General features: G+C 40.0%; 1 protein-coding gene across 2 annotated transcripts; it reads left to right on the top strand.

The window, feature by feature from the left end:
• Nucleotides 1-842: 842 nt before the first annotated feature.
• Nucleotides 843-26,446, top strand: parga (poly (ADP-ribose) glycohydrolase a). Of its 2 annotated transcripts, none has more exons than XM_034898442.1 (18): nt 843-1,087; nt 1,675-1,737; nt 1,982-2,593; nt 2,737-2,869; nt 3,519-3,641; nt 3,764-3,844; nt 4,695-4,769; nt 8,433-8,525; nt 9,750-9,904; nt 14,602-14,681; nt 14,787-14,847; nt 15,731-15,806; nt 17,983-18,130; nt 22,170-22,248; nt 22,341-22,449; nt 22,997-23,102; nt 24,359-24,487; nt 25,223-26,446. In XM_034898442.1, exons 2-18 carry the CDS (start codon nt 1,709-1,711, stop codon nt 25,402-25,404), a joined length of 2,271 nt encoding a protein of 756 aa, XP_034754333.1. In that variant the 5' UTR covers nt 843-1,087; nt 1,675-1,708; the 3' UTR covers nt 25,405-26,446. The 2 variants fall into 2 exon arrangements, with proteins under 2 accessions (XP_034754333.1, XP_034754334.1); XM_034898443.1 differs by having other exon boundaries at nt 862-1,087; nt 1,672-1,737.
• The last annotated feature ends 1,543 nt before the right edge of the window (nt 26,447-27,989 follow it).

Here is a 27,989-nt window from a genome sequence, read left to right as displayed (position 1 = left end):
AATTTAAAAAATCCCTCTGGTCAGAAAGGGGCAATACTCACACCTGTCTGCTTTTACTTTTTGCACACCCAGTATTGCTTACAGTATATTTTCTGTGTTGCAAATAATCACTCTTTAAATTTAGACAAGCAATCAAGAATGGGAAGAATTATATATTTTAATAAACTTTGTTTTAAACAATTAGTCTTTTTTGTTACATTTTGCACACATTTGAAATCAGAAACTGTCTACCTGGATTACCAATATAAAAACATTAATTTTTTGGTTCTTGTTTTATCTTAACATGTGAAGTGCATCAACATGATGGTTACCTAGATATATTTAAACTTATACTATTATGTCCAACATGACTGTAATAAGTAGAGAACCGAATAGTAATTTAAGTTATTACAAAAATAAATAAACTAAGGCTCAAACCAAGATCAACATGAAATAAAGTGTCTTACGCACGCGTCACTTTGCGACAAGTAGCCTACACGATGCTAACGAGAAACTTCTGTAATATCAATACAGAATAAAAATGGACCTACTTAACGAAGTTTGTTCACTGCTGGCTACAAATCAGCAATCAAACCCAACAAAGCTTGACACTTGAATGGCGTTTTGAGCTTACGTTAGCAATCAAACAATCAAAGATAGCTAAAACGTTTTTGAAATGATTTCCATCTTCTGCTATTGTTTGTAATGACAAAAGTTTATTATTTATAAGATTTCCCTAATTTTAGTATGACACGTTATGCCGTAAACCATTTAAATCTGCATGCGCGACTCAAATCTGCACTCACTCACATCGGGGAGTGACACTTTTCTCTCTTTTTCTCATAAACGTTTGCACGACAGTTGACTCCTTTTAGACCAAGTTGCTAGGATACCGACTTTTGATTCCGCCTCCTTTCCCAAGAATCATGCCTGGATTGGTCCCGAGTCCCCTGCCGTCGAAGTGCAGCAGCTGCCTGCAACAACGAAGTGAAAGTAAACCGGACGACATCATGAGTGATATGTTCAAGGGAGAAATAGTATATGAAAATAGATAAATAAATATGTAATGCATCTAACTCAGAAGTCTTACACAAAGAAGGGCATGCTTGTAAGTTGTATTTCTTTGTTTTAATAGACACAGCATTGCTAACGTTAGCTTGATAATGTTACGGTAGCTAGCTAGCTTTATCTACAAAACGTTAGCTAGATCTTTAGCCAATCAAAGCTAGTTAGCTCACGACTACTTGTGTTTTTTTTTTGTCTTGCAAGATGTATTCGCATCAAGGTAGTAAGACAGTAGCTAACTATACTCTGTTGGAAAGAAACATTGTACTACTAATATTGTTTTGTTTTCAGTGAAGGTAACGTTAATGTTAGAAGTAAGTAGTTAGGGTTAGATAGCTAACGCTAGCTAGTTAACTGTATCTGTGTGGAACCTGCCAGCAGCAGCTTTTCTTGTTTGTTTTTACAAATAACTGTTAGAAGCTGATGCCTCAGGCAGGAGGCGGAATCGAAAGTCTCTGACCAAAGGTCTGAGTGAAGTTTCCGTCTAAGACCAACATAAACACTTCTTCGTGTAAAGTCCAGTGTCACCTCAAAACAGGCAGTATATAGATATGTCATTACTTTGTAGGCATGTATAAAATTATCAGTGTCGCAGCTTCTCAACATGTCGATGATTTCTTTGTCAAGCAGCTGTTGTTGATTCCTCTTGTCTGACAAGTCAAAGATGGATGAAGGGGTGGATTCTCAAAGCAGGTAAATCAGGCACGTTAGCATTAGGATTTTGCGTGCTGAAGCTTTTTGTTTATGGTTGGACACATTCTTGGAACTTGAAGTTTTGAATTAAGAATTAAGCGCATAGAATATACTACTGACAAAGTGCCCTCTTGGAAAATGGAACCTGCATTGTTATGATCATAAGGTCATAAGTATACACTTTGTAGATTCAGCCTACTAACAAGGCCCTCTCTCACTTTGTTCTCCTTTTGTCCTGCTGCAGTATGGCTGCTGAAATCAAGCCAGAGGATGTAAAGAATGATGGAACAAACTTAACAGATGGAACTCTTTGTGCACAACAAAAGAGTGACAATTTTAAAGACTATGCACTAACGGAGAACATGCAAGATGACGTAGCACCTCAGACTTTGATAGACTATGGTTCTGCAGATGGGCTGGATGAATCTGTTGTTACAGGCAGCAGAAGTAACACAGCACCATCATCCTGTTCTAACGGACAGAAATCTAAGACGCCCACTTCACCTGGCCCTCACCCTGTAAAAACAACTGGTGTGGCTGCACACTCTCCAAATCCCAAACTCACTCTCTGTCTCAGTAATAGTCCCAAGAAGGGTGTCAGTACACCCAGTGATGTGGAGATGCTGAGTCCAGACAGCCCCATCTGTAAAACCACGTTTGGGACCAGCTCTGCAGACAAGGATTTAGAGGGCAGTGCTTGTACAGAGGACTCTGGCTTCGCGAAGGAACCACAGCAGTTTGTCCCTGATTCTGGATGTTCGGCTAAAGAAAAAGGCCATCTTGTTGCCATGGGACCTGAGGATGCTGAGTACAGTGGTTCATCTGCTATGAGCCAGTCAGGTGCTCTTTTCGAAAGGTACTTGTGAAACATTTTATATCTTCCACTTTCTGTCTTTGCCAATTAATGAAATTCCTGTGGTGTCCTAGCTCCACTATGCTCACAATGTCCTTCAATAATTGTGCAGCATACTGCCCTTTCCTGTTTTTGTTGCGCTACAGAGTTTCATTCGCATTTCATAACATGGACAGAGGATGGCTGGGTACACCCATAGATGAGCTGAACAGAATGCCCCAGTGTGCCCCCCCTCTGTCTCACCTGAAAGCAGCGCCTCACCACACTGTCACAGTCCGGGTGAGTAAATGGCCACTTGTACTATGTGTGATTTTTGAATGTGGTATGTTGTAAAGAACACTACAGTCATAACAATGGACATTGTTTGGTGGATCTGTAATCTTTGAATAAGGGAGAACAAGATAAGGAAACATGGGAAGCCATCATCTATGGTCCCCTAAGGGCCTCTTGTCCGTAAAGCTCCCATCAGACTGTGTCCTCCACAGGAACACTGTGGATGTTGCTGTGTAGCTCCTACTTGCTCTGAGCATCAACTAACCACTGGCATCCAAGCTAGATTCTCCCCATCACCCCCTCAATCACAAGAATACTAGACTTTTAATCGCTGTTTAAAAACACACCTTTAAATCGGGGCAGCTGTTTTCAGTTGTTCAAACATGGTAAAACAAATGTCAAGCTTTTATTCCCAATTGTCTATGTATTCAGTTTTAAGAGCCATATAGCAATCTCTTAATACATTTTGTTTAGAAGTGACTGACTATTTAATTTCATATTGTCTACCATGCCATGTTCTTAGTCTCAGAAGTTTTCAAAAGCCAACTATTGATCAGCCAAGATAGAAAGCAGGTATCTCAATCACCACTTCTCTACACACAACTGTAACCTATAATGTCAATTTGTTTTTGCTGCCATTTTGTTTTCGTTACAGACAGATCTCCTCAGAGAAGGAGAGGTCCCTGTTGCATACCCCGGCAAGTTCAAAGATGCGTGGGATGATATGTTCGTGAAGATGCCCTGCTCTGAGAAGAACCTGTTTCCTATGGAGACTGAAGTATACTATACTAGTGCATCACAGCTTTGCATGCTTTTCAAAACAAATCCTGTACCATAACAAGGTCCGCTACTGTAGGAGCATTTTAGTAAAAACAATTTGTCATTTGTTGTGTCGTGTAGGATGGCAGTGGGGTCCAAAGTCGGTGGGAGCTGATCCGCACTGCCTTGCAGGGAGAGTTCAAAAGTTCTCTGGATGTGAGGGTAAGACAACAGTGCTGGGCTGAACTCTGCTGAACGTAGTATGTGTCATCACTAAGACAGGATAAACACTTTTTAAATGTGAATTGACTTCCTCAACTCCGTGATGAAACACTAAAAGGTAGGAAAGGTGCTAATTGTCTTTTTCTCCATCATTTAAGTTCGCAAACAACAAACAAACAATATGGTTTATAATCCAAAAGGAGTGGGAGGGGACACAGTTTACTTTGGTTGGTCTCAGCAGTTCTCTGTTTTGGTACCTTCTAGTCTCCATGTTGTGTTTCAGTAGAGCTGAACACACACTTCAGTTTGTGGTAATTGACTGCAGAGAAAGAAGTGGGAGACATAAACATTTCTCCAACACAGTATTGAACATGTCTTAAGCGGTCATCATTTTGGCAAAAAGTTTTGTTTTTCCCATCCACACCAAAATGTGAGACTCTAGTTTTCAGAGTTCTCCGCCCTGGAAGCATTTGTGAAAACCTTGTTTTTGGTTGTTTAAAAATGGACAGCTGATGTTGGTGTGGATGGAATGTAGAAACGCTGAGGACAAGGTGCCATTTAAAAAATAAAACATTGGCTTATTTGGACAGAATGCCTTATATACTGTAGAATTTCTAAGGTATTATTCCAATTAAACTGTCACAAGAGTTACAAATATATAACACCTATTCCATAAACAACCACAGGGTGGCAGAGTTTGCATATATCCTGTTGTATCCTGTATTAAAAGAAGCTTTGTAATTTAAGAACTGGAACATTTTTGTGCATTAAACCTGCTGTTAATCTACTGCAATACAGTTTATATGTTAAAAATGGTCTTCTATGAATAAATAACTTTTCTCTTCTACAGGATGCTATATTGAGATACAACACAGCCCATGTAAAGAAATGGGACTTCACTGCCCTAAACCTTCTTTGCACAGAGGTAAGCTGTCCACATTTTATAGGCTGGTCTTGTACCAAAAATAAAGCAGGAAGATAAAAACAGCTTCCCTGCTCATATTGTAACTGTAAAAACATGAAGTAGGCATGCATCTTTGTTGTATACTTTGGGTGGGAAACCTAATTTAAAGAAACACTACTTTATTTTGTCTTCTAATTTCTTAATTTGCTATATAACAGGGTTTCATATTCCTAATTATTGTAATAGAATTGAAATATAAATACACACCTCATCAGTGAAATGCAACCAGTTGTGCGTATCACAGTTCTGACAGTCAGCCCCTGTGAACTTTGCTGGCAGTGTTTGTTTAACTCACCCTGAATAATTATGTCTTTAAAATTACCTTAATGAAGAATTAAGGTAAAGCTGATACTAAACTAGAGTTGTTATCGCAAAGGGAGACGGCTCTCCTCTGTTTGACTGCAAGCCCATCAGTGTGCGGTGTCCCTTGCCGGTACCTGGGAGTCTCACAGGAGCTAATATGCTTCATACATTTAGGACAGATGGGCACAGAGCATGGCGGCTGCAGCTGTTGAGGGCGAACCATGGGGATGTCTTTTATTTTTCTGCCTTTCTCTTTTTTTTTTAAACACTTATTTTCCTCTGCGTAGACAGTTAGGGAATGTAATTACATACCTGTTGTCAAAGAAACTTCTTCCCATGTGGGATGATTATTTACCTATCTTTCATTATGATGAAATGACTTTTTAAAACTGTTTTAGAAATGACCTTTTTCAAGTAAAGCATCAGTCTTTTAGCAGAAATTCCTTCCCAAAATCCGGTAGACACAGTAGTACTGCCTGTCTACTGGCAGTGTATTTACTTTGATGTGAGTATACGGCATATTACCACCCAAAGTGGCAGAATCTTTGAGTAGATAGCAAACCAATTTCAGCTAGAAGTCTAATGTGGTTACCTACAAATAGTAAAGCATGTACTTTATTGTCAAACTCAGTGTCTTTATTAGAATTATTAGGAACAAGGTAATAATTTGAATAGAGTTCTTACAACTAAGTGGGGACATTTCATGCTTGCTACGGTCCAGTCAGATTGATATCTGAACTTGACATCCATCCCTTCTCATCATTAATTACTCAGCTAAGTTTCATTTCCAAAATGGTCTTTTTTTTCTCTCCCTGAAATAACTTCTCAACGTAAAGCCGAGAGCTTGGTAGATCAATAGCCACCACGGCCTTTTTATAGCTTTATCCAATTTAATTAAAAGGTCCCATTAAATCTGCAAGGATGCTCAGAAATACCAGCAAGAAACTCACCCTTCCAGAAGACTGTTGTGTCAGCAGCTCCATCAAACTGCCCTATGCGTGGTATGTCCCAGTTGTTCTTTCATGCTGAGGCATGAAGTTGATGTTTGATTATTAAAAGTTAATAGAACTCTAAATTTGGAGTTCCAAAAGTTATGTGCAGTAATTGGAAAAAGTTCTAAAGTAAAGTGCATAGATGTACGTTGGTTATAACTGCTTTCCATCAGTTGCATTTCTTTCAGTTAGTGGATGCAGGATGAGGGATCATTCAGAGCATCCTGCCAACAAATTGAGCAGGAATGATTAACAGCTGCCATTCTACAGCATATATGTATGAGTGATTAATCGTCACACACAGAATAATCACGGACTGAATTGTTTTGCTGCTTGGGCAACCCAGTTGATGAGTAATTGACATAATTATTCTTTTACTGCTTCTCTGCTTATGCCTTTTTTCAATGTTACTCCTCTTTCACTCCAGTTTGTGGTGTGTTTGAATCCTAACTGTTGTAATCCTCAGCCAGGATCATCTAATTAAATGTGGAGGAACATTTGTGCAGCACTGGGGTAATTGTCACAAGGTACATTGCCCCTGGGCCAGTGATTGACACTCCGCTCAACGGGTAATAGCAATAGGAAAAAAAAAAAGAGTTATCCAAATGAGGGCTTGTCTGTAAGTTGTCTTAGTGTTTTTCCCCTGCCAAATGAAACTGTCACTGTGTCACTTTCTGATGAATGTCTGAGGGCTGAGCAGGAAGGCAGTCCAGGAGTAAGTACAGCTGATGTCCCAATAGTGCATGAACATTTAGCAGCAAGACTACAGCACACTCCCTCTCACTTTTGTGCGTGGCCACTTTTTTTTCCTTCTATTTCTGTTTCTATTAAACATCCTCAGACCTCTAAATAAATATGTAAAGTTGAGACTTGGGTATGTTTCGCTGCCAGGAAATGAAACATTTGTAAAGACCAGAATGGCTGGAAGATTAAAATGTAATCGATCATTAGCCTATGCAGCAGTAAATCTTGACTGTCCCGCTAGGACGCAGTCTATCATATGTATTGATGTGCAAGGTATAGTTTGTGTGTGCAACCTAACCTACGTTTTACCGTGGTGGCCGGCGGCTGTAGCTGTGGAAAGGCCCGGGATCATATTTCTGCCCTCACCCTGCCGCATAACCAACTACCATCTATTAGTCCCACAGGAGAGCTTTATGATGTCTGCCAGCTCATTACGTCTGACAGCATTTAGTCCGACCTGCTCTGCAGCCATATAAATGCCCCCAGCCAAATCACCCACCAAAGACTTCCTGTTGAAAATCAAGCTACCCTGCCATTCTCTCCGCAATTGGTCATTTGCATTTCCTCCAGAAGGTCCATTTAATCAGTGCAAGCTCCCCTGCTTACCTTGATAGAGTAAGTCCAGTGATTGATGACAGTGACATTCGAAGCCAATACACTCATAAGTGATTGCGTTGTAAATCTGATTCTATGATGGAATAACTGGGTGTTTATTTTAGAGGGAATTGCAGACGGATGCTGAGGTAAGCTATAGGCTGGAGTATGGATGCCTCGGCTGTGGCAGGCTTGCCCCCAGATTGATGGTAGTTTATTCTGAAAATGGTTCTGTGTAGCGAGCAGCTCTGCAGCATTTCTATTTCTTCTTTCGCCGCTGAAGTGTTGGGATTATTGATATCTGAAGAGTGGGAGTTCACCCTGAAACAACAATAAACCTCTATTTCATTTAACTGACGTGGAGCTTTCCTGGTGGATATGAGAAAATTAAGCATCCTTCCTTGGATATTGGGTACTGGGTTTGGGTTATGACCTCGGACTCACTCTCAAACAGTTATTAGACCATTTACACTTTTCATCAAGTAGCTGGCAGGGCCATACTGTATCACTGTCCTAACAAAACAATACTAAACCCTAAAATAAGTTATTGATTGGAAATTGAATTGTAATTTCAGTTGAAATTGAAATTGAGGGAAAGTGGGGAAGAACTGTTCAAAGGAATGCTCAAAAATTGTGATAGCATCATTATACAAATAAGGTATCACTAAACCAGACTGTTTTCTAGAAATTAGGGGTAATAGAATTTTAATTTAAATGTTTCAGAAACTAACAGTGAAATAAAGAAATGTATTAGTTTTTCTTAAATCCTGCTGACAGACAAACAAAGCAGAAAAAATAACCTACTTGGCGGAGGTAAAAATGATTTGGTTGTGATTTTGATTGGAAAAATCAGTGGTGTTACAGACTAATATGTCACTTCAGATATAATCCGTCACTCTGACTGCTAGCCCTGAGTAGGCAGGCAGCTCCACAGAGATATACCAATTAACAGTACTTCTGCATTATTTGTTGCTTTTTTTCTCCTCTCCAGTATCTTGAGCATTCGGAATTACAACACCTGTTTAATGTCGTACTGCCAGCTATGGTTGACCTCGCGCTCCGTGTTCCTGTGCTCTGCACAATGGTAAGTGCAGTTTACTATTTTTGAATATGTGCTCGGTTTATGTTTGGGGCGCTTGCAGGAGTTGTGTGACTTGAAAGGTGAGCTTTTGTGACACAGTGGGTTTAAAAAGAGATCTGCAGTGTTAAGTGATATTGGAGGAAGAATGCAAGTGCATGCAGTCAGCAGAAAGGAGAGGCAAAGGGATAGATGGTGGATGTTATACAAGATCAGCTCATGAGTTAGAACTGCTATATAATGAATGCCCCTATCGGTCCATATCAAGAACTGCTTCATTAGAGAAAAAAAAGGGTTCCGAGAGGAGAGCCCGTCTCATTTCCAGTCTTCCATCTGATGTGTCATGCTTGTGCACATGAGGAAATTACTCTTCTAAAATTTAAAATTCAGTCAGTTCCTTTTGACTTCCACACTAGCTCTTCCTTCTCTGAGCAATATATTTTTTGAGAAGCAGGCCCCTCTCTTTTAGTCACATTAAATGGAGCTGATCCATGTCACAGAGCTTTTAAATGTCATCCCCATTTGTCTTTATTTTTTCGTTGTCCGTCATCAATTTAAGCAATGCAAAAATCCCAACATTGGTATTTTCGTAATTCAGTTATTCATTCCATGGTCCTTAGTTTAATTAAATGAACTTCATTTGGCTCCCACTCTGGGCAGGATAGGAAAATCCCTCTGGTTGCTACCGGTGACAGAAACAGGGGCATGACACTGAAGACGCTCAGGTTTAAATAAGGAAGGGAATTTCTGGTACAGATTTCACCTCAGAATCATTTGTAGCGGTTGGATAATAAAAGCTTTCTTACTCTCCGCTTTATTTTGCAGTATTAAGCGACAAGGCTAATGTGTGTGTGTGTGTGTGTGTGTGTGTGTTATTAGAGCTGGTATTGATTTGCTAACTGGGCAGCCTTGGGAGGCTCTTTAGCCCTAATCAGTGAAGATAGATGGGCCCCGTGTGTCTGACTGAACCAACCTGGGGAGAGCAAGAAAACCAGGACCTTAATTACTACCACCCATTTACCTAATGGAACTCTCCTTGTCTCCTCTGTTTTCTAGATTGCTAAACTAATTATCTATCCCCATGAGCCATCAGACCCACTGTACTGCACCCACATAACCTTGTGTGTTTCTTGCGCATCTCTTTTTGTCCCTACGTTTCCCATTCTGATCTCCAGTCCTTCAGGTTTGGTCTCTTTACTGTGTTAAAGTTTGGGTCCTCTCTCTTTCTAGCCAATACCCCTACTGAAGTCAAGGATGAACCACTCCCTGACTCTGTCTCAGGAGCAAATAGCATGTCTTCTGGCCAACGCCTTCTTCTGCACTTTCCCTCGACGCAACTCCCGCAAGTCGGAGTACTCCAATTATCCCGAGATCAACTTCTACAGGTAAAAAACTGTAGACACACAAAACAATTATCAGTAGCTCTCTAGAGTAATTGAGTGAGCTGAAGTCATTATTATTTTATTCACAAAATAAGGTTTGTTTCTTAAACTTGTGCTCAGTCTCTTTGTAAGCTATTCCCTCAATCAGGAGAAAGAGTAGATCTCAGACTCAGACATTGATCCTGAGTTAGACGCATTGGTCTGTATGCTTCAACAAGAAGCTTACGATGCTGTCTGACAGGAGCATTATTGGACTCATTGGCATCATTATACTATTTTCTGGTCCTCAGTGATTACGGAACATCCCGTGTTGCCCAGTTTTTATTGGCTTAATAACAGTCTCACAATGTTCTCACTAGTTTTCTGTCCAGTAATTGTGCATCAAATATATTCAAAGATTAGTAATATTTTGCATGATTAAGTACAACCCTCTATTACAAATGGGTAGAATTTTGATTGAGTAGCTCTGTCTTTAGTGGCCCTTCCATTCAAAAGAAACTGATTTCCATATGGGGGCACTACTATCTTGAAAACCCTTAATAACTATATTTTATTGTTCAGCTTCAACTCATTTAGTGTCCATTAAGTTTACATACAGTAAAGTAAAGTTTGCATGCAGAATGTCATAACTAGGTGACTTGGATCTGGCTGGTTACAGAGTTACAGCTTGTTGTATCTCTTTTTTTTTATAGTTGTAAGATCACATTGTGTGCTGTAACTGCCCCTGTCACCTTATATCCTTGAGGATGTGGGGGAACCTTAATGACCTCCATGTTTCTCTTATGTCTTTTTATGTGGGAAGGAGATTCAGCGTAGGAGTGTAAAATTGGTGTTCTCTGTTTCTACCTACTCGTAACCAGTGGTCTGTTAAGAAAGCCTGGGATGGCTAATTGAAACAAATTGTTTTGATAGACTTTTTTTTTTAAAGGGCACACCTGTCTATCTGTTTCTAGCTTCTCATCTTGATGTTGAGGAGTCAACGTTGTATGCAACGGACAGAGGTGATGCAGTGTGGACTCAGGCCTATAATATTGTTTCTGAAGTACACAAACATTGCTCTGCTGCTGTAACGTGTGAAGACGGAAGCAGAAGATGTGACCGTGTGGTCTGTTATCACAGTTTTCTGTAGTCTGTGTTAATGAGGTCCAGCTTGTTCTCTGTTGGAGAAATACTTAATTGTTTGTTGTCTTGTTTTGTTATTTCTGCTCAAGGCATTTCAAGCAGCTGATAATGGTTACAATTTTGAGATGTTGTGTATGGGTGTAGTGGGGCTGGTAGCAGTTATAATAAGATTTTGTTTCCAGCTCTGTTACAGTGTTATGGACTTATGCACCTCAGTACACACTGGGCATTGTCCAGATATCACCTCAACTCAATTTCCCTGTATTTCTTTGAGGCACCATCTCCTCATTAGTGATATGTGTAATCCCTTTTGGGGATGTTGCCTCGGTTTGACAATACATTATTATGATAGTTGCAGACTTTCTTTGCAGAACATGGTATGAAGGGTCACAAAATTTACAGTTCGGTTCATATCATAGTTTTGGAGTCCTAGTTTACGGTAGGGCTGGGCAATATATCAATGTTGTATTGATATCACTATATGAGACTAGATATCGTTTTCAATTTTGGATAGATCATAGTATGGTGATATGGTAAGTGTTGTCTTTACCTGGTTTTACAGGCTGCATTACAGTAAAGTTGTGAACTTACAAGACTGTTCTAGCTGTTCTGTTATTTACCTTAACCCACTAAGTAATTAAGTCATTTCTGGAGAATATTTATCAAAAATCTCAATGTGTAAATAACATTTGGTTAAAGCACCAATAGTCAACCATGAAATATCAATGCAATGTCAACAAAAAGGTATTTGGTCAAGAATATCGTGATATTTGAATTTCTCTGTATTGCCCAGCCCTAGTTCACGGTTCAGTTTGGTACGTTTTTGGTACACATTTCCAATTTCAACTTGCTTTTCACTGCTTTCCTTAACAAAATACTTGTTAAGAACATAAGGAACATAAACTCTTCTTTGTTTTCAAATCTTTATTAAAAGAATATGTTTTTTAATAAGTGAAAACAAAAAATGTAGCTTTATTTTCATGGGAACATAGACACAATATAGACTAAGGCCATCAAGCATAATAAAGTCACTTCACATAAAGTGAAGCATAATCTCTAACAGCACTAGATTTTTAGGTGCAACATTTTCAATACAATAAAAGGAATATGGCTGGATTTGTTATCTAAAGATAAAGTGCTACTGTGTTAATATAAACTAATGTTACTTCAATCATATGCTGAAATCCCGCATCCTCCACTACTGCGCTATAAACCGGCCAATGCTTTAGTCATGGATTGGTTTGCCCTGACTGAATCTGCATAGGGATGATGTGTAAACGCTGCAGGAAAAAAAGAGTTGCTCTGTCCTACCCGACTCTCTCCTGCTTGGCCGGTCAACGGACACACTTGTTTGATGTCTTTATAAATGCGGCATCATATTTTGAAGTAATGTTGCTAGCATGAGCCACATGTCTTGCACACAGTCCCAACTTTATCCACCACTTTTTTCAGTCACTGTCAGGTAACACCAAATCCGTAATCACATACAGTATACCCAGACTGACTGATGGATGCATGTGTGATTTGGTCCACATTAGAGGATGGATACCCGACCCGAGCTCGACGGGACCCGACGGTACCCGACGGGCCGGGCTGGGTTCGAACAGATTTTTAGAAAGGATGCTCGGGTTCGGGTCGGGCTCGGTCACATCAGGGCGATAAGGCATTGAACATTTTTTTTGTGTAAACTCATTCTTTTTTCCTGTTTATAACTTTTGGGTTTTTATTGTTTTTTCTTTTTTGCTTGCTTATTTACTGTTTGGGTCTTACTTTATTATACAAATTGTTATCATGTGAAGCACTTTGCTACTTTGTCTGTAAAAGGTGCTATATCAAGTAAACCTATTATATTACATTCTCAGCAACGGCAGCAAGGCATTAAACTAAACATGTACAGTATATGGCAGAGTGAACATCTCTTATTGGGGCGGCTTATCAATACAGGTTAAGCAAGGTATTTATTTTACTCAGATTTACTGACATAATCCCCCACATATGATGTTAATAAAAGCAGGCTTTCCACACAAACAAACGTACATGTGTCATTAGTATGAGAAACAAATGCGATTTTAACTGTGTCGGGCTAGGGTCGGGCTCGGACATAAATATCTTAATGCCTGTCGGGCTCGGGTCGGGTTCGGTTACTGCTCTGTCGGACGCGGGCCGGGCTCGGACAGAAAAATCCGGCCCGATCCGCACTCTAGTCCACATCCCGCCCTTGAACTCCCTCATTTTTATCTGAACCTTATTTGTGCTCTCATAATCAGTCATCTGTATGGGTGCATGGTATCTGCCTCCACATCAAAACGTTGGGGGACGACTAAGTGAAGAGGCCTCTGTAATAATGTAAGCATTGATTCCAGTTGGAGGGCTGGCTGTTTCAGATCCATTCCAGCACTGCCTTTACTATGGTCATTTCTGCCGGCAGTGAAATACAAGAAAGAGTGAGTGTGGAAAAAAATTCTTGGTGTTTCTGAAAAGATGAGACAAGCCAACCAGTGCATTCTAAAATGGGCCCCGGATCGTTACTGGCCCTCCCCTTTCCCCCTGTAATTGAGGGAGTGCCCATCACTTTGCTTATCAGCTACAGTAGCACTCTGTCTTGGACAAGGAGAGCAGCAAGCAATCTGCTGATTGCTGTTTTGGCAGAACTGTCAAGGTTTGTCCTCCGTTAAGTGATGGATAGATTCGAAGGAGAGGAAAGAAGGCAGTCTTATCGCTTTAGCTTGTGTTTTCCTCTGAATGAGAAGAAAATGACATAGGAAGCCAGTTTAGTCAAGAATGCAAGCTCATAATTAAGAAATAAATCCCAATAAAATAAATCCCATCATCCCATCTATCTTTCACCTACAATGTCTCATAGGCAGGTTGTCCTCCGTGGTAAATTAGGCTAAATTTTACTAAGTGATATGGGGCGGAGGCTTCTCAGTGCACAAGTAAAGCACTGTGCAAGGAATGTAAATAGTGGCAAAAACACATTTGATATGCAGGAATCACCTAATAAGTTTGTTGTTTTTTTTCTTACTAAAAGCCTTGTAATACATTACCTTTTTCATGCCATTTACCCCCTCAGTTTGTTTGTCTTTACTGGTCTGGGCAGAAAGCAGCACATATTAATGCTGAACTGGGATTACTCATCAGTTTAGGTTGCTTTTAATGGAGGGAGAGCCCCAGTATGGGGTGATTTTAAGCCGTTGCCCTCTCTCTTGCTTTCTTCCCCTCCCACCTCCCTCTGTCCACCCTAGTTTTTATCAACACTGAAGAGCAGAAACTTGGCCTCAGGCGGTCCCATTGTGTAAAGAACAGAGGTAGATGGGAGAGACATCATGCCAGTTTAAAAGCTTGACCTCACTCAAGACATGCTGTGGCATGGTTGTGTAGTGAGCTATAGATAATAACTCTGAGTGAAACATCCATGTCTTTAATCTGCTAAAACACATCACATTTTATTTCATATACAAAAACTATATTTTGAGTAAAAGTAGATTTTTTTCTTCGTTTTTAGAGACTCTAAAGTCTGTCATGCACTATTTGAAAGCATCAGTAACCTACAAAAATCCCATTTGCTCTCTTTTCAGGTTATTTGATGGTTCTTCACCGAAAAAAATTGAGAAATTGAGAACTCTGCTGTGTTACTTCAGGAGAGTTACACAGACCAGTAAGCATAAATAACATCCAACATGATGTTGCTGCAGTTGTTTCTCTGTAATGCTCTCTCTTTTCAGTCGATTAACATTTTTTTCTTCTTCTTTTTCTTTTCAAGAGCCCAAAGGCCTTGTTACATTCACAAGACAAGTGCTGAACAATCCTCCAAACTGGGAAAGGTATTACTATATTCTATTGTACTACATTATTAATGTAATGTTTTCATGAGCTAAATTGTTGATATAATCTACCCACAGCAATCCATAATAAAATATTAAATATACATTTGTGCTATGTTTTGGGTCAGTAAATATTATTGTCATACACAGTGACACTTCAAATGATGTCAAATTGTTTTAAAAAATGGTTTAGATTTTCCCACAACTGGATTGAACTAATATGAAATGTGTTGATGTTATCGGAGTAGAGTAAGGAGGACCACTCACACAACATCAACAAATGAGAGTTCCTCTGCTGCTCATGCCCACAGCTCAGTCATCATCCAGTCCCACCATGAAGCATAATGATGGCAGCACTGTGCTGTTTGGTGTTTTTTTTTTAGCAGGTGGGATTGTGAGACTGAATGGTGCCAAATACAGATTAATATTGTGGAAAGACCTGAGGTGGAGGTGGCAGTTTATATGCAATCAGAATCATGACCAAAAGCTAAGGCTTGATTCAGAAATGCTTCCCATCCAACCCAACAATGCCTGAATAAACATACCTAAAAGAATGTCAGTGAATTTCTAAATTTAGATGTGCAAAAGTTATCTGATGAGATGAAATAAGTTGACACTGTTGCTCCAAAGAATGTAATGACTTGAAAAGTTTCAGGTGATATTCAGTTATATATTTCAACAACTCTAAAGCAATAGATCAGTTTAGTTGAATTTCTGTTCCCCTCAAAATGTTATATGACCTCACATCCAAACAAGCTGTTTCTTTCCAACCTTTCATTTTGTGGCTTCAACTCTTTAACAATGGAATTATTATATTGTATTAACAAAATTAATTACTCTTTTTAAAAGAATAAGTTAAAGTTTTGTGATCTTTTTTGTCAAGTTCCCAGACGCAGCTGAAGCGCCTACACATCACTTGTGAGGGGACAATTGAGGATGATGGGTATGGGATGCTGCAGGTAGGAATTTGTTGGTTTTGCATGTAATGCCAAGTAGAACAAGTTATTCAGGATGGCGTAATGAAGGTATTTTTTCCTGCCAGTGCCCCCAAATCATCATAACCACAAACTCAGACAAAAGTTTTGGAGTGTCAGGTGTGATGCAATGTAGAATGCCTATTTTGCACTTGTTATTGTGTGTCAAATCTAACAAACATGAGTCTGACCATCAGCCTTCTGTTTTGCTTTTTAACTGCTTGTCTGAATGATTGTCCACCACCTGCAGAAAGTTAAAATCTGTCTGTATGATTTTTGTGCATATCTGGGAAGGTTTTGGCTCTATTTCCGCATTTATTTACACCATCTCCCCACTCCCCGTCAGTGTTTCAGGATAGCTGGTGCATTTTTTACTATAGCTGACAGCCCAAGTGTACAGCTATGTACACTTGAGTAACTCAGAGTAGCAAGGGTGAAGGAGAAGACCTTGGGGTGGGGGATGAGGGAGGAGGAGGCGCATGGTGGAAAAGACAACGAGGGTGAGCTATCTCACTGGGACGACCCACTGGGCCTAGAGTCCCACAGGCGGATTGATGGCTACCTCAGTGGGCTGGGCACTGGCTGTGTGTTGACTTTTGATAGGGCAGAGTGGGCTGTCATTCTCTTCAGGAGGGGAGATTGAAGGGTGAGGGGGGTAAGGTGAGGGGTGAACCAGTGAAGGAGGTGAGTTGAGCAACTGGTTAGACACCATACACACATGCATATACAAACACACTCTCTGTCACACAGATTGACGTAGCTGTGGGCCAGTGAGCAGAACCCTCACCCCTGACAGGCTGTTTGAATAGCAGCATTGTGATTGAATGGACTGTCCTCTTATTCATGCCACAAGTACAAGTAGTGGGCTTGCATGGCTGGAAGCTCGAGGATCACATCAAAAGATTTTGCGAAAATGGCGAAAATTCCATTTGGGAGAAATTGGTTTATCGCGTGCATTTTTGTAGCATTGTTTCATTAATTATTTATGGTTTCAGCATTCTAAAAATCAGATTATGATACTTCACAAACAACTTTTTATTCGGACCAATGTTTATAAATTACCTCAGAAATACAGTATTTCAACATTTTGGTTCTGCAAATTATTTAACTATTGACTATTGTTTACACCGATATATCTGCAATGAGCTTGTATCGGCCAATGCATTGCCCCAACTGATTTATTGTTCTAGCTCTATTGAGAACAATGTAATTGTAAAATATTTGGTCTTCATCAGGGATAGGTTCCCGCCTATCTATGGAGTAAAGAGACTTCTAGACAAATATTAAGGTGGATTGAATTACCCACTGGTTTTTAAAAAGGACAGTCAGGGTGTTTCTGCTCTTCCTAAGTAATGCCAATGAACTTATTTAAAAAAATAAAGGCAGTTTGTACACATTTGTAACTTTTTTCTGCTAAACATTTTCAACCGTGGTCAGAAAACAGGCACTATGACTCTAGAGTGGCTACTCGCTCCGAAGCTAATCACTGTCACTCTCTCACTTCTCCCTCACTCTATCACACACACACGTAAACACAGACCAGCACACACCAGCTCGTCGCGCACACCAGCGCAAAAAGTATAACAATCAGGCCACTTACGTTATTTGCACTACAAAGAGTGTATATATTTGTTATTTATTTTTGCTATAGTGCTCAACAAGCATTATTTAATTTTGCCCAGTTGTGGCCTTTTGAGGGGCAATAAATATCAAAAGTTCCATAACATCTATGTTGTTATTTGTATTGATCCACTAGACATAATATCTACGTACGTGGTATTTGATTGGAGGCTGGTCTCACTTGTCCCACAGTAACATTAAAAGAGTTTAGATTTGTGTACAGTTTCTGGTAATGTATTGTATTAAGTGTCCATTTCATTATAATATTCAGATTTATCATAAATAATTGAACATGCACATGTATTTTATGTTCCGTTAAAGAGGGGTGGAGGTGGGGTCACATTTGAGCATTTAAAAATTGACTTGAAAGTAAAAAAAAGTTTGTTAAAATAATAGGAGTGACAGTAGCTAAACCTCACAGTTCTTCTCAACTGCATTGAATGGGCAGGACAATGTATTAACCATTTGTTTTGTTGTGAATTTAACCACGGAATTGATTGTGCCATTTGGGTTTATTTTTCCATTATATTCCTTTAATTAGGTGGACTTTGCAAACAGGCTTGTAGGTGGTGGAGTAACAGGACTTGGACTGGTCCAGGAAGAGATTAGGTTCCTCATCAACACTGAACTCATTGTCTCTCGCCTCTTTACTGAAGCTTTGGAACACAATGAATGCCTCATCATCACAGGTACGTAGTCACACATATGCATCATCAGCCTTCAGGTTCTGCTTTGTATGGCACTAAAAACTAGGCCTGTTTAACACTTGTTAGACGTACAGTATGCTTCTTTCAATTGACTCAGTCTGTTATTTCCTTCTTTGTGATTCCTTGTGTCCACTTCATCTGCTGGTGGAAAATGTGATTAAACAGAAATACATTGTCAACAATTAAGGTTTAGTTGTTCCTTCAGATTTACAGAACAGTCAAATGTTGGCATAAAAAATGTAGTAGTCGGCAGTGTTTCAGGCGCTGTACCAGACTGTTGCGGTTAAAAGGGAGCGGAGCTAGTCTGGCTATCACTAGACCAAGCCAAGCTCAATAGATTTGAGATTGAGCAGTAGTCTGGGTCTGCTCTGTATTTTCTCTGCACAAGAGACGCGACCAACAGGCATAGTTCAAATGACTCTGTACACAATTGGATAGTCCTTCAACCAATCAGACCAACAATCCGGGTGACGAAGCAACAGCGGCATTAGGCATCAAAGGGTTGCTGTGCTTCGGTGATGTTGGGTGGCTGCTATGTTGTATGTAAACAAGAAGCCCCTGGTCGCTTCTCTATTGGCATTGTGTTAAACCCACCAATAGCGCGCTAGTTAGATAAGCCAGTTTGTGATTGGTTCCCACAAAATCAAATTGCCGGCAGAGTGGGCGGGGTTTACCCAGTCTAGAGTTGAGACTGAAGGCCTGTTAATCTACGTTCCAACCCTGTCCCTATGTTAATACGCTCAGGCCAATGAATGAGCAAAAGGATGTTATTGCAAGTACCAGTGGCTGAAATGAGTTTTTTTTACGCAATCAGTAATGTCCTCATACAGAGACTAGATATTAGGTCAGGTTATTTATAGGTTTCCACCCAGTTAAGACTTTCTGTGACATGGTGCTTATTAGCCCACATTGCGCAGGGAATGAAACCGTTGTAGAGCAGACAGACTGTGCCATTGCTGCCATGGTATATTTATTTACTGCTTTTATCCGCCAATTAGCATCTTGTGAATCAATAGTTACAGCAAAACAATGTATTTTATGGCTAAGATCAGAGAGGAGGTATCTAGCTTTCGTCATGGTATATGGGGATAAGGTTAAGTCCCCTTACGCATTATACATTCGGTGCTTTCACATCTGTAGTTCTGTTCATTTGGTTGGAACAAATGGCAAAAAAAATTATACTTTTATAACATTTTTCAGCCGTTTTGGTTTCTGTTAATGCCACGCTGTTTGCTTTGGTTGGTTAAACAAACCAAGCAACACAAGTTACGCGATTCATATCTTCTGTCTTTGTAAACTTCTTTGTCTTCGTATAACTGCTCTTCGATCAGTCAGCATTACTATGTGGGGAAACACAACTCCCGGAAGTAAATAAGGAGAGCCGGAAATGACGCTTTTTGGTCACCATAGCACAGCACAGCTGACTACGGCAGCTGGTTTAGTCAAAAAATGCGCAGTTCTTAGAAAGTTGGATCTGTTCTAGGCCCGATCACGTTCTCACCACAAACAAACCGCTCTGAATTCTTTGAAAGCATACAAAGACCACCACTTCAAAAAAGGTCTTGGGTTGTTTGGTCTTCTTTTCGTGCGCGTCCGAGTGCGATTGCTGCGTTCACACCTTCCCAGACGAACAGTGGGGGGGAAAACAAACTCTAGTGCAATTCAACCAAATTGATAAAAGTGTTTGGTGTATTTTCATTTGCATTTGCTGGTTCTCTTATCAAAACCACACACATATCACTTCTTTCTAGTTAAACATAACTTTGGCTAAACTGGTGGTGTTTTCCGCCTCTGAGTTATTTTCTCTAGTTCATTGAGCACTGTGTGTTCATTGGACTCCCATTCATTGTAACCCCTGTCCTTCCATCCAGTCCGAAGGTAAATCCATTCCATTGATTCACATGGGACAGCCTAGTTATCCTTCATTTCTCTCCAGCAGAATTGCTCTATTTTTTAACCTCCAACTCACTCTGCTTGGGACAACCTCTCTAAGTGTTATGCCTTGTCATCTGCCTCCTCCCTCCAGCATACCCTTTTCCCTGCCTCACAGCCTTACCTCGCCCACCCCTGGTTAAAGTAAGGGCAAGCAGATTAAGATCACGGATGTGCAATTACTTCCAGAAAATCAAAAAAAATATAAATATAGTGGTGGACATAATATGAAGGCTTGTGTGGGGAAGTTGCGCACCGAGTGACCAGGTCTCAAAGAAGAACACGACTTCTGCAGTTTGGCATCATTTCGGGTTCCGACCTAATGAGAAGGGAGAGGTGTTTCAGTATTAGTGTTTGGAATTCAGTTTCTGAACGATGTAGGCACAAGCCAACAGTTTGGTGACGCCGTCTGAGCCTTACGTCATCATTTTTTATTAGTCACAGTAATCCTGTATACTGCAGTAAAATAGGGAGGAGGTTTGATGGTATCAAAATTTGGATACTGCCCAACTCTCACGCACGCACGCACACATACATACACACACACACACACACACACACAATCAGTTCCAGTCAGCCACTGTTGAAATCGACTTCTGTCTTGTGCCGTACCCTCCTGTCAGCAAGCCAAGCATCGTCTCTTTTGTATGGCGCCATGTTGTCTTCTTTGAAACTCCCATCCCTTCCAAGTCACCTTCAGTGCTTAGCCATTGTCCCCCTCCCTATCCACCATCAGTCTCCCACCCTCTTTCCCTCCTCCTCCTCTCCACTTAACATTATTACATTAGGACAGAAAGGAATTTATTGCCCAACTAAGGTCGTTGCTCCACTAATGGAATGGGCCAGTTATGCCATAGATTCATTTAAACCTTATAGATTATTCCTTGCACGCATTCAGTGATTGCGTTTAAAGTCTTGTCTCTGATTCTAGACTCTGTAAATCTGTTTCTCTTTGTCTGCCTTAGTTTTTTTCTTCTGTCAAGTCACTCATATTTCTTAGGTGTCTTAACATGGGTCATCCAGTGCATTTGGAACTTATGCGTCACATTAGTTTATCCATAGACGTTTTCAGATCGGAAGTTAGATGGTCACGATGTAATCTAGTGATGGAAGCCTGTATTCCATGAGGCTCTCATTGACAGTTGCCATGGTAAATCGTATCAAGGTGAAGGATGAGAAGGGCAGCTCTGTTGATGGAGAAAGTGATATGGGTTTTCAATGGTGCAAGGTGTTTAAAATAAACGTTTTTTTTGTTCACTCATCCAAAACTTTACGTAGAAATGTCATTTTTGGTTATGTTTTGGCTCCAGTGCAGACCATTAGCTTGAGTCATTCTTTGTCATAAAAAGGCAAAAAAATCATCATTCCTGCTCAGACTTCAAGTATTGGCAGATGGTACATGCTTGAAGTTAAATGAAGTCAATTATGAGAAAGTAAAAGCAGCGTTTAATTACTGCTCTTTGAAGAGATACTTTTAGAGAATGACAGCATTGGTTTTAAAATACTTTTGATATTTTCTTCTAATAGCATACGTAACTCTGCCAGTACATACAGTAGAACTTAAAAGGCTATGCTAATCACGTGTTTAACACCTGCTCTTCATTGAAGTGCAGTGAAACTTCCTCATACCTAATGCATAATGTATGGAGCCTTTAATTGGCATCACTTTCAGAATTGTGTGCAGCTGTATTTGTAATGACGACTGATCTTTCGAGCTCTAACCCACAAGCACATACCAGTACACACACAAATCTTCCATCAGCGGTGTGTTAGCCTGTCTGTTAATATATGATTCAATGGCGTTTCCTGTTTTGCAAGCATTTTGCAAATGTGGCCAAGGGTAGCTTCTTCTGTTTTAACCAATTCTTCCTATTATGGCTGAAAGCTTTTCATTTTAAAGCCCAAAGCGGATTACTTATTAAGTCACTGGCCTTTTATTTGTGAAAATCCAATACACGCTGATACTGTGTACTCACATGGGGAGCATAAAGAGCACTAAATGTGATTTAAGAAATAAGGCACAGAAACTGATTTAGGCCAGCCGTGTGTTCTGGCTGCTGAATACTGAGAAATGTCCATGTTTTTGCAGGCACTGAACAGTACAGTAAATACACTGGCTATGCTGAGAGTTACAAATGGAAGACCAGCCACAAGGATGAGACTGCCAGGTATATTTTACTCACAAAGTTTGAGTAATGATAGGAAAATGTTTCAAAGTCATTGTCAATCCCATCTCTCTTTGCTTTTCTTTCATTCCCAGGGATGAATGGCAGAGACGCAGTACGGAGATTGTGGCCATTGATGCTCTTAAATTCAGGCACTTCCTAGAGCAGTTTCTCCCTGAAAAGATAACCAGAGAACTAAACAAGGTGTGAGAGAGATGTCCTTGTCTCTGTTTGCACAGAACTATATCAAAATATGGTTGGCTTACATACAAAAATTACACATTCCTCAAACAGATGTGTCTTTGTGAAAGGACACAAGAAAGCTATAAATTAGTGTCAACTCTCGGTACCTTATGTAATCAATAAGAGCTTATGGTGGTAAACTTCAACATATTGTCAAGTACCAACTGCAAAGATGTTAATTAAAGGCTTAATGAACTGTAACACCGTTGAATTGAGCTCAGAGCTACCAAGCTTATCTGGCCGATACTAATAGTACACAACGCCTATCTGTAGTAGTAGTAGTACTGTCATTTACTACAGCTTTTTTCTGTTGAGAAGTTAGACCAAAAATGATTCATTTTTTGTGTTTAGCTCGCATGAAACCCACAAAAAAGTAATCTGTTGAGACGTCATATATTCTAAATCTATATTGTGCAAAAAGATAAAAAATATTGTAAAGGTTTCTCTTGTGTCTCCTTGTTTTCTTCCTCGCCTTCCCTTCCTTCTACTCCCTTTGCATTCATCCTAGGCATATTGCGGATTCTTCCGAAATAAAGCCAACAGCAAGCACCTCTCTGCAGTGGCCACAGGCAACTGGGGTTGTGGAGCTTTCGGTGGAGACACACGGCTTAAAGGTATCTTTGGCTGAATTACAAACATGCATTCGGATACATGTGCAAAGACTCAGTATAGTAACACGTGTTTTTTTTCCAGACGCATGAGTTGAAATGGTACTACTGACATACAGTAGTGTAGCAGATACATAATATTGCTTACATTAAAATATAAACTCTTGATTCTCAAGCATGAGGTAATTGTTAGTTGCTCAGACAGGATCAGACATTCATCTGCACTGCTTGGGCCAGCCATTGAAGCTCCTACTGAAGGACTGGACGGCACAGTCTCAGATGCCAGTCTGGATCTAGCACTTCTGGTCAATTAGTAGCTCTCCCAGGGTGTCACTCATCCGTTCCTTCCCTCCCTTTATTGATCAGCTGACACACATTTATTATTTTCCTTTAAAAGGGCAATTGATTACAGGGAAGGGAAAACATAAATTCAGGCTGATTCAGGTCTCTGTGGGCTTACACAACATCACTCTTCATAAGCAGGGGCCCCTTACTGTCCCCTTCAGTATGCCACACTGCACATTTTTGGGTTTCTGGTCAGTTGTCATTATCGTTTTAATTATCTGTATATTTGTTCATACCGATCATTCATGGAGACTGTGCTGTACTGACCCCCATACATTTCCTGCAGAGTGAATGCAAATGCGATTGGAGTAACATGGGTATGTTTGTGTACAGTTTCATTTAGAACTGAGGCTGTTAATTTTCTCTGCAGCATGCTATGAATAGATCCACTGGACTAGTGCCTGAGGATGGTATTAGCTTGCCGGGGACCCCTCTTATTAGCCCTGGAATTAGCATAGCTGGTATTTTTAGAAGGCAATAACTGTATTTTACATTATAGTCCCGGAGCTGACTTAAAATGTGGTAGTTACATAAGACTAAGATGTTATGTTGTAAAGATTACAGACCTGTTAAAAAAATTTTTAATCTGGAATCAGTATCCATTCTGTTAAATATTTAAACGTCTTAAGACCTAATTTGCAAGGCTGAAAGATTGAGTGCTGTTGATTAGGCTATGCTACCAGTGGTGGATTATTTACTCTTCTGATATAAATTGCCCCTGTCACTCGGGTTCTTTTCTGCCAGAAGCTGCTCCTCATCCAGTTTATTGACCAATTACTTCATTTCCTACGCTTATTTTCAGCGGTCAATTACACATTTATGATTTCGTTCTGAAACTGAAGGATACTAATGATGCTAATATGGTATATTATTGTTGCCTGGATTTCCCTTTAGCGTTCTCCTTCTCACTTTTTCAGCACTGATTCAGTTGATGGCTGCAGCAGAGGCCGGCAGAGACATGGCATACTTCACATTTGGAGATGCTCAGCTTATGAGAGATGTTCATGAAATACACACTTTCCTCACCGAGAGAAGAGTCACCGTCGGTAAGACACACACACACACACACACACACACACACACACACACACAACCAAATGTTTTTAGTATTTTTCTTGTTGCAGGAGTTAGACTCTCTGCCCGGCCCTACCTCTCTGGACCTCTTAACACTAAATTGCATAATTAACTGGAATGGGGATGTTACCAATAACTGTGTAAAGGATTGTGGGGCTCTTGAGGCTCATGCATCACATTGAGGTTGTCCTTGCAGGTGTCTTTACAGGGACAGTATGAGAAAAGAAAAAAAAAAAGAATACACTCAATCTCGATGTTAAGTTATTCGACCTTATGGGCTGTCTCCGTTCCGCAGGCTATCCATTCAGCCTCTGCTGCAGAGTGGATTACTGCCAGAACTGACCCCAGCCTCTCCCCTCCCCCTTTTCATTTTTCTTCCACTGACATTTATTGAAGCCTTTCAGAGAACTTCCCCTCTAACCATCCATTTCCTAAAGTGGAGCTACAGAGAAAAAGCTCATGGCTTGTGTGCGTGTGTACGTGCACTTGATTTATAAATGAGCCCGAACACGCTTTCATTTTTCGTTTTTTTTTTTTTCCTGTTATAGGTTCTGTCTCTTGCTCACTCAGTTTGTCCTTTTTTCTATTTCTCTCAAATTTCCCCCCATTTTTCTTCCTTCTATTGACCCCTGCACCATCCCCTCCCTCTGTCTCTCTTCCTCTCTCTGTCTTCACCACTCTTCTCCGTCCCTCCTTTTCCCTCCCAGGGAGGCTGTACAACCTTTTGAACCAGTACTACAGTTCGGTGTGCAAGAATTGCCGCACAACTCGACCTGACGTCAGTCTCTACAGTTTCATCCACGAGAAAGTCTCTTCCCCCACGGCCGGTGACGCCCCGGACTCTGCCAAGGATTCTGGGATGTCTCCTGTAACATCGGACTCTCATTAACATTAACATGGATAGAGCTGCAACTTAACCTCCCTCCGCTGTCTCTCTGTGTAATAGAATCTCCATCTTCACAAACTCCAATGTGCTCTCAGCCTTGTGCTTACAGTCCCTTTTTTGTCTCACACACACTCCCTTTAAGTTTGTGATCCCAACACACAAACTACCAAAACACAGCTTTGCCTTTCTCGTTGGTGGTAATATAGGAGCCTCTTATGTCACCAAATGTGGTGAAATGTTTCAGAGACTTATAGCAATAGTAAATCCTGGTTGCTGTCAAGCCTTTCTTTAGTTTAAGTGTGATGTGGAAATATTTTGTTTTTTACATTAGTTACACATATGGCCAAATATTCATCATGTGCATGTTTGTGGACACATTTCGTTATTAATAATCCAGGACATGATAAGACATCCCTAGTTATCTTGTCCTATATTGTGTTTGCTACTCTTTGGATGAGTTGTCCTTTCTGTTTACCAAACCCAGGCTGTGGTGAGGTTCCTGAGTGCAGAGAGATGATGAGATGCCATACTGTAGTCTATGCATGGGTAACATTTATTTATCAAATATTCTACAAACATATGCTGCTCTTTTATATTCCCTAGGATGTCAATGTTCAACACACATATAGTCCTTATTTTCATATCAATAAATGTTATTGTCGGTATTAGAATCATCTCCGATGTAACATTTAATGTATGGTCATTTTCATCTATAGACCTTTTGATTCCATGAAACCTAATCATTTAAAAATACTCAGTGTTAATCATAGCAGTGCTACTGTATATACAAGTAAAGGAGGGAGCAGATAAAGAAGTGCACGTAAAATATTATTTTTGTTAATGTTTTTACTTTATCTTTACTTTGGGGGATGCAGTTATGTTTTTATTATTTACTGTATTTTATGATTGACAGTGGGTTCTATTTAACGATGGGTTCATAAATATAATTAAAGACTAAATGTATTGCATATTACTGTACTTTAGGTTTTAAGGTTGTAATCTTTATTATGATTTCTTAATTAAAGAATATCCTTTTAAAATGGTATATCATTGCTCAGATCAATATGATTTATTGTCTCATGACAAAAGGATCAGCACAGTACCAGCAAAAACTTAGCGAAATCATTCAGAGACCAGCCGTTTATTAGTTGCATGGTCTCACTCCACATTTGACTGTTTAACACATAATATCAAGAAGCATTTGATTGATTGTATTGTGTAGCAATTGATGTATTTTCAGCGTGTAGTTTTGTTACACCAGGATGATGTAATTATTCATAGATCATTTAGAAATAATTATTCCACACATCATGCCTTGGCACCACAGATTTGTCACGTTATTTCATAAAATCATACATTATTTAATCATTTGAAATGTGATTGTGTTTTGTGATAGCACGTGTACCAAGGGCTTTCAGACAAATTTAATTCTGCCGCCAAACATGCTTTATTAGATGAATTAGGGGTCCTAAATAACCTCATGACGTGGACTTCCATAAATGGTGTGTAGGCTTGGTTCGGATAAGTGGATTACACATTATCTTCATCTCTCGCTCTTTGTACTGAGGCCGGCATTGCCAAATTAGCTGTGGACTCAAAACAAAGTCAATTTGGTTTGGCGGACTTGACAGTTGATGGCTGCCATGAGCCTGGGTCACCTAGACATGAACTTTATTGAGGATACTGGTTTATCCTGGATTATATCAGATTCATTGACTGAATGTGCCAAGCAAATCCAACAAATGAATATCCATAGTGAACAACAATGATGTATTTTGACCGTTATTCACATTTCAACAATTGATGTCACTATAAATAGGAGGGTAGAGATATTGTCCCTTGTTTGATTTCCCCATTAACAAGACATGTTTCAAACGCTAAGCAGCTGCTCCAGGTCGCCCTGTCTAGTGATGTAATTTAACACAGAGCCTGTAATGTTACCCAGCGGCGCAGGTTTTTTCATCGATGAACACTATTAATAAAACGCCAGAAAGCAACTGGTCTTCGCTCCATCTTTGTCAGGCGGTGAAATCACTGCAACAAAATGGCATTTCAGTTCATAATTGCCTGAGCCTACACTCTCTAGGTCAGCCGCAGACCAGCAGCAACAACAAATGCAAATAATGAAAAATGAGGAACTCTCCGTCAGGGAACACAGAGCATTATTGTGTGCTGTTGCAGAGTTAAAGCATATGTGAATATATTCTTGGCATGAGTGAAAACATTTTTGATGCATATGTTATTGGTACATTATTAGACCTTTTGGAGTTGAGACTGACAAAAAAAATACCAGTTTAAAACCTTATAAGGATGCTGTGGTTTATGTGTTGCTCTGATATGTATCACACTGTTTTGTCTGGTAGATCCTCTTTTAACTTGTGCCCACTCCATGTTCCGCTTTTCAGTGGCGTGTTTGTCATGATTAATAATAGTTTCTTCTGTGCCAGCAAGTATGACTGATGGACATCTAGATGAGGAGGAGAGAGAGGTTGCGGTGGGAGGAAGGAAAGAAGCTGGAGTGAGTGAGAGAGGGAGGGCCAATTATCTTATTGTTTAACCCACATAAGGTAGAAGCCCATCAATTTGAA

Source organism: Etheostoma cragini, chromosome 17 (assembly GCF_013103735.1).
Source record: "Etheostoma cragini isolate CJK2018 chromosome 17, CSU_Ecrag_1.0, whole genome shotgun sequence".
Classification (NCBI taxonomy): domain Eukaryota; kingdom Metazoa; phylum Chordata; class Actinopteri; order Perciformes; family Percidae; genus Etheostoma; species Etheostoma cragini.
This window is presented reverse-complemented; position numbering and strand designations above follow the sequence as displayed.